This window comes from Diadema antillarum, unplaced genomic scaffold (assembly GCF_040938485.1).
Source record: "Diadema antillarum isolate AM-2024a unplaced genomic scaffold, OU_Dant_1.0 scf00000064, whole genome shotgun sequence".
Lineage (NCBI taxonomy): Eukaryota > Metazoa > Echinodermata > Echinoidea > Diadematoida > Diadematidae > Diadema > Diadema antillarum.
This window is the reverse complement of record NW_027270953.1, coordinates 1,872,501-1,880,247: the sequence shown is the minus strand read 5'-3', so window position 1 is coordinate 1,880,247 and position 7,747 is coordinate 1,872,501. Positions and strand designations below refer to the sequence as shown.

Below are 7,747 nucleotides of genomic sequence, written 5' to 3'. Positions count from 1 at the left end.
GGTGTGCTGTGATGTGGAGTGCTGTAGAGTGGGAAATGCTGGCAAGGTAAGCGACTGAGGGGTAATGTTCTGTAATAAGTTACGGGCATTGATTACATGCATTGATAACGCATATATATTCTCTCCGTTTGACCCCATATCAATAATTGATTTCATCATTCTATAATTCTTGCTGTGACGAGTATAAAAGTAGAAGTAATTGCTAGATGGATCACCTGATTATTTGCAGTGAATGATGATTAGAAGATTTGATATAGAAGAACCTCATTTGTGAAGGGCTGATAATTCATTTTGTATTATGCTATATTTTATGCAATGCTTGAAATATGTTATGATACTTTTACGTTCACATATATACATCATGAGGCTGAAAGGGTGCAGATAAGGAGGATGGGGGCAGATATAAAGATCGGCATCAAAATAATAATTTCAGGGTTTTTTTGTCAATCACTTTTTTTTTCAAATAATATTTATTCACTTCCATTCAAAAAATATAAAAGATGTCAATTCACTTTGGTATTACTGTACAAACATAGAATAATAATTTCTTTAAAGGTGCATAGTCCCGGTAGTGTAGAGGGCGCTGTTGATGATACTGCCGATCACCGTTAGCATTGATACGAAGATTACCGAAGTTGAGCTGTCATCAAGAGTAAAGTGCGTATGTGTTGCTAAGTAACGTTGCCTTCGTTGTCTTCTGTGCGCATCGCGCAGTCTGTAGTAATGCCAGGGTGCGTGCATATGTGTTTCTTATTATGACATCACAAAAGAAGTTTGCTGAAGCTGTCATCCCCCTCAGCCGAATCATGAGCCGAACTGTGATCGGATCACTTCTTCGGACTCGGGGAAGTGGGCCAGAGCGTAAGCGCTAGAAGAGTCGATAGCGTAGGTCTCTATAGGAAACTTGCACCGTGCGCCCGCGTACGCATTTGACTAAAACACGGGGACCATGCACCTAAAGGTGCATGGTCCCCGTGTGGTGCATGGTCCCCGTGTTTTAGTCAAATGCGTACGCGGGCGCACGGCGCAAGTTTCCTATAGAGACCTACGCTATCGACTTCTTTTGGCGCTTACGCTTTGGCCCACTTTCCCGAGTCCGAAGAGGTCCGATTCACTGTAGTCAGTGGTCCGATCACAGTTCGGCTCATGATTCGGCTGAGGGGGATGACAGCGTTAGCAAACTTCTTTTGTGATGTCATAATAACAAGCACATATGCACGCACCCTGGCATTACTACAGACTGCGCGATGCGCAGAGAAGACAACAAAGGCAACGTTACTTAGCAACACCTACGCACTTTACTCTTGATGACAGCTCTACTTCGGTAATCTTCGGCAGTATCATCAACAGCGCCATCTACACTACCGGGACTATGCCCCTTTAAGATTATACCCCTCGTCTCAGCGCGCGTGCGCGCGCGCGCACACACACACACACATTTTCCCAATCAAATTTCGTTTTATTTCACCTCCGCCATAACGCATTATTCTTCCGATAGGTCTGCAGTAAGGCCTACAACGTTTCACATTGTTGGCGAATAGGCATTATCTGGTATTAATACACCAATTTGCATGACAAAACATGTACTTTGGGCCAAAGTCAAAATATGGAAAAACATAGTGAAATTGTTAGCATTTTTCTTGACCTTTGACCCCGCTTCTCTACCTAAGTCCAGTCTGGATTAAAACAAGAGAAATATGAGAAAACATGAGGAATATAAAAACTATATGCACAGGAAATAATAAGCCTCTGAAATCAAGAAAATACATGTGCAGTTGTAGTACATATTGGGTAATCATCACTCAAGCAATTTTATTTGCAAAATGCGAGTACTTTACGAGAAACAGGAAGTATTTAGGCAGGTTGACTCAAGTTACACGCATAACCTTTTCATCTCAGGGTCAAAGAAGGCTGCGCTTTCATACGTTTTATTAATCTTTCAAATGTGAAGAAACGAAACTAGACGAGTATAACCCCGCCACCTACAACAGTTCATCCCTGCACTATAGCCTTGCGCAAAGGCGGCTCGCAATGGTCTCGCATATACGGCGGACGGTGGACTCGCACGCACACAGCGATCGACTGGGAGCTCGCTACTCTCCCAGCTCTCCGCGCCGGTCGCGTGCTGTGGGTGCGAGTCCATTAACAGCAGTCAAAACTATCTTTGTCCGCCTCAGCCTACGACAAATGAATTGCAAGAAATCATACACAAAACCGCGTCTGCATATGAATACATTATCAAAATCAGTGTGCCTCTTCAAAGTCCCGTGCGCCTTTGAGATCCTGATACTAAGTGAAGTTCATTATGTTTGAATGCCATACATAAGTAAGACAAACCTATATAATTACCACTTACATATAACGTGTATGATATGACATGATAACGGAAAACCTGAAAGACATGAGCATTCGAATACAAAGCGTCTCCAAATTCCCTAGGCAATCTAAGTTATCTGTGTCCACCTCATCAGTCTATGAAAGATAATTGCAAGAGTTCGTTCACACACATTTAACAATATCTGACAATGTGTGACAGTTTTCGTTTTCGTCGCCTGTAACTTCAATTTTAGAACATCTCCGGTAAGAGCAGTCTTGACATCATCCCATTCTTATTAACCTGCAAAAAATTATCACTTTTATAATCACAATGCGTGATATGTTGTCAGTGGCGTATCTAGGAAAAACGGCGCCCAGGGCAAGCGCGAAAATTGCGCCCCTTATTTCTGAAAAAGTGTTCAATCCCAACCCCATCCCGGTAGGGACTTTTAAAAAAAGTCTACATGATAATATGCTTTTTCAAGCACTTAAAAGGGGTCTTTTGAGGGTGATTTAAATGTAATAAATTTAGATCGATTTTGGCGAGCGAGCGCAGCGAGCGAGCCGAAATTTTTTGTATATTTCCGCGTCATCATCACGTTTTGTTCTTATCTTTTTTGTGTGTGATAAATTTTGGCAAGCGAGCGCAGCGAGCGAGCCGAAAATTTTTGTATTTTAGCTTACAAAACATGGAATTCTTGTCATTTTGTGCTTTTAAATCTTACAATTCTAATCAAGAAAATTAATGGTGACGGCCTTATAGATAACGATTTATACCAACAAACTGAGGACTTGACAAAATACCGGTACTCCAAATTAATACGCACGAGTGAGCCGAAATTTGTATATTTCCGCGCCATCATCACGTTTTGTTCTTATCTTTCCTTTTCTTTTTTTTTTTTTGATAATTTTAGCGAGCGAGCGCAGCGAGCGAGCCGAAAATTTCTGTATTTCAGCTTACAAAACATGGAATTCTTGTCATTTTTTGCTTATTAAATCTTACAATTCTAATCAAATAGTGACGGCCTTATAGATAACGATTTATACCAACAAACTGAGGACTTGAAAAAATACTCCAAATTAGTATACGCACGAGTGAGCCGAAACTTGTATATTTCCGCACCATCATCACGTTTTGGTCTTATCTCTTTTTTTTTTTTTTTTTAGCGAGCGAGCCGAAAATTTCTGTATTTCAGCTTACAAAACATGGAATTGTCATTATTTTGCTTATTAAATCTTACAATTCTAATAAAGATATAGTGACGGCCTTATAGATGAGGGTGATTTGAATGTAATAAATTTAGATCGATTTTAGCGAGCGAGCGCAGCGAGCGAGGCGAAAATTTTTGTATTTCAGCTTACAAAACATGGAATTCTTGTCATTTTTTGCTTATTAAATCTTACAATTCTAATCAAGAAAATTAATGGTGACGGCCTTATACCAACAAACTGAGGACTTGAAAAAAAAAATACTCTAAATTAGTACACGCGAGTGAGCCGAAATTTGTATATTTCCGCTGCATCATTATACGTTTTGTTCTTATCTTGTTTGATTTGGTTTTTTGCGCCCCCCGTATGTTCGACACCTTTGGCGCCTTCGTTTGATCCAATGGACGATCGCTTCAGAACGAAAGAAATAAAATTGCAGCCGCTGCTCCGTGTAACATTTTGCCTTCTAACGATGGCATATGTGAACGTCATTTTGTCCGCGTCATCATCACGTTTTGTTCTTATTTTCTTTTTTCTCTTTATATGAATTTTGGCGAGCGAGCGCAACGAGCGAGCCGAAATTTCAGCTTACAAAACATGGAATTTATGTGTGAACCCAATAAACATTGTCATTCTTTGTTTTCATCTTGTTTGATTTGGTTTTCTCTCCCCCCCCCCACCCCCCACCCCCATTCTCCCTCCTTCCCGGTCCGGGCGATTTTTTTTTCTTCTTCCTCTTTTTCTTTCTTTTTTCCCCCTTCTTTTCTTCTTTTTCTTCTTCGTTTTTTTTTTCTTTTTTTCGTTTTCGGCGCCCCCAAAGAGTGGCGCCCGGGGCACGTGCCCCCCTTGCCCCCCCCCCCCCCCCCTAGATACGCCACTGGAATGTTGTACCATTCATGGCTTCAATCACAGTTTCCTCAACATCATTGTTATCAATGCAATTACGTTTTGTAAATTATTGATCTGGAAACTCATAAAAAAATCAAACGAAAGACGGCAAGTATGCCATTATGGTTATATTTCCGAGGATGGCCTACAAGTTGTGACTAAATGTAAAACTTTTTATCTTACGTGTACATATAATCTGATGATTTTTTTCTTTATATACAGCGGTATAAACATGACAACAAAATCTACCTTGAAAATCTCTCCAATACAAAGTTCTCTGCAGGTTGGTATAGGAAGAATAGATACTTTATATTTTCAATGGAATGCAATATGATACAACTGTTTTTTGAACGCTTGCAACATAAGTCTTAGAATTTGTGTAAACTTAAAGAAACGAGCCATTCTACAAATGCAAATAACAATTTTGAGTAAAATTATATCTTCCATTTAGACATCTCACAAATGCATGCATATATCCATATAATTATCTACTACATGATATTTTTTATTCCACAATAATTCACTTTCTAGCATAATAACAGAGCACTTGATTAACCGCTTTCAGAAAACAGGAGGAATATATCTCAGGGTTCCCACAGAAATTTGAAAACAGAATTCCATGACTTTTCCACGACTTTTCCATGACTAAATTGCTGCTTTTCATGACTTCCTTTCTGGCACGGTTTCCAAAATCAGACACGTTATGTTGGCCTCCACCTCCCCTCACAGCCATCCGTTCCACCCACTATCTTACTCATGACATGTACATCATTAGTATATGTCCCTGGAGTTATGTAGAATTTCAGATGTCACAAAACTGGGAAAAATAGAAATCATGAACACCAATTATAATAGCAGAGTATGATCACAGAGTATGAGAGTTGTGAGACAGACAAACTGGAAAGCTGCCATAGCCAAGAGGTAAATGCAAGTCCATGACTTTTCCATGACTTTTCACAAATTTTCCAAATTCCCTGACTTTTCCCTGACTTTCCATGACCACAAATTTTTCCAGGATTTTCCAGGATTTTCCATGACTGTGGGAACCCTGATATTTATACTCTTATCATATTATGTCAGTATCAAGTTGATGGAATGTGTCATTTGTATGAAAAATAAATTTTTGTTGAATTCCCATTATATTTTCGTTACATAGCTGTCCGCACCTGACGCCATAACCTCTAGTGGTCTCCTCATCCAGCGGTTTCAACACCAAAACTTGAAAAAGAAAATATTACTTTTGAATAGATTGCCCGATTTTCCTTAAATTTTCACTAATGTGTTCTGTACTAATGTTGCTGCTTTCACTCAATCCACATTTTTCTTTCGGTTTTGGTTTCCTTTAAGATTTGAGAGAAGAGGATTTGTAAAGGTTCCTTGATTTAGGATTTTGTCTGTTTATCTGCCCCTCTCGCGGGGTATTGTGCTCCAAGGGACCCTCAAGTGATGGATGGTGCTCACTTTTGCAAATAATATACTGTGTATTTGTTGTTTGTTCATTTCCATCTGAGAAGATGGCGGAATAGCCCATATTTAGCTACGTTAAGCTGATCTTCCATGGGGTCCAGTTGGATGTGAGGTGGGACCACTTCACCGGGTTAAACACCCTGCTCTTTGCGATGAATGAATGAAGTGGGATTTTTTACGTGCATGAGTTGTTACTCTCTCATACACGGGACCTCCATTTTATGTCCTATCCGAGGGACAGAGTGTTTTGCCTCTTGCTAGAGGGGACGGTATGCTTACACACAACATTCATCAGTCCAGACTCGGGTTTGAACCCTGGCCCTTAGGATCGTAAGGCCGACGCGCTACACCCTCATGATAATACATGCCAAGTTTGGTAAAATTTTATCTTGCATTAAAAAAAAAAAGAGGAAGAAAATGTAAATTTAGGCCCCAATGGACCCCACAGGGCTCCAATCCAAGGGGGAGGGGTGGTAACTCTGGATTCGTCAGGAACAAGCATGAAACTGCAGTCATCAATGTACTTTAGTATAGCATAGTATTAATTTAGCATTATCACCTCTGGTTCTTACAGAAGAACTTTTTTTTAAAAGATTCCTTACGTGCGGGGACGGGGGGGGGGGGATTTGGGCGCCTCATCGAAACAAACTGAGATCCTATCCCCTTAGGGATGCTATACCTTTCAAGTTTTGTGAAGATCCGTTATAGGATATTGAAGAAGGAGATGGAAATGTAAGAAGTTTTAGTACGACGCACGACGTAAGTCGGACGCCTGACTTAGGAATTGCTCACTTGAGCCTTCTTTGTAAATCACCACTGTGCACAATTAATTACATCCACTTTTAGGTTTCATATTACGGGCCCGGTCAAAGAAGAAGAAGAAGAAGAAGAAGAAGAAGAAGAAAGGATATAAAGAAAAGAAAAGAAAACACACACACACACACAAAACAAAACAACAACAACAGGTTGGTTTCACAGTCTGCATCCGTCATTCAGACTGAAAGTCAATCATTCGCCTCCGGTCTTGCCGCTGCGTCTCCATTTCTTGGCAGTAAAGGATCTCCTTGCGGGCCATTGTCAGGAGGTGCCCCACCGTCCCCAGCGTTTGGCTGTTGCTGGATATTTATTGGCATTAAGGGAGTTCCTTGCGGGCCATTGTTGGGAGGTGCCCCACCAATCCTAGCGTTTGGCTGTTGCTGGATATTTATTGGCATTAAGGGAGTTCCTTGCGGGCCATTGTCAGGAGGTGCCCCACCGTCCCCAGCGTTTGGCTGTTGCTGGATATTTATTGGCCTTAAGGGAGTTCCTTGCGGGCCATTGTTAGGATGTGCCCCACCGTTCCTAGCGTTTGGCTGTTGCTGGATGATATTAAAAGTAAAGGGTGAAATGATCATTATGAATTGGGGTCATATGGACTTCTCTTTCATTATCTATACCTTATAACTCTATATGACCAAGAAGTCGTTATAGCGCGCTTCATGATATTAATAATCCATCGATGTTCTTTTTCAGAGGGGCCCACATACTACAAGCTCTGTCTTTTTAGTGGGTCCCTCCATTTTTCGCACTTTAAGCAACGGTATACATGTACTTCACTTTGATAACTTCTGTATCTTTTTTTACTATACAATGTATGATTACTATAGGTCCTCAATTGTTGTACAGTCTTTTCATTTCACTATGTTCTATTTACCTTATTCTCTGTTATCAAAAGAAGTGAAACACATGTTTTTGTCGAAAAATGAAATAAACTTTGAATTGAATTGAATTTCAAGTTCAAGTTCAAGTTCAAAGTTTATTTCATTTTTCAACAAAAACATATGTTTCACTTCATTTAGTAACAGAAAATAAGGTAAGTAGAACATAG

At 40.2% G+C, this 7,747-nt stretch overlaps 1 protein-coding gene across 1 annotated transcript in view; it reads right to left on the bottom strand.

Annotated features, from left to right (window-relative positions):
* Window positions 1-5,351: 5,351 nt before the first annotated feature.
* LOC139716376 (uncharacterized) overlaps window positions 5,352-7,747 on the bottom strand; it is a 13,565-nt gene continuing 11,169 nt past the window's right edge. The window contains exon 6 of the mRNA XM_071627922.1: window positions 5,352-7,238. Within this exon, the coding sequence (XP_071484023.1) occupies window positions 6,885-7,238 (354 nt within the window). The 3' untranslated portion in view covers window positions 5,352-6,884. The remainder of the gene's footprint in view (window positions 7,239-7,747) is intronic.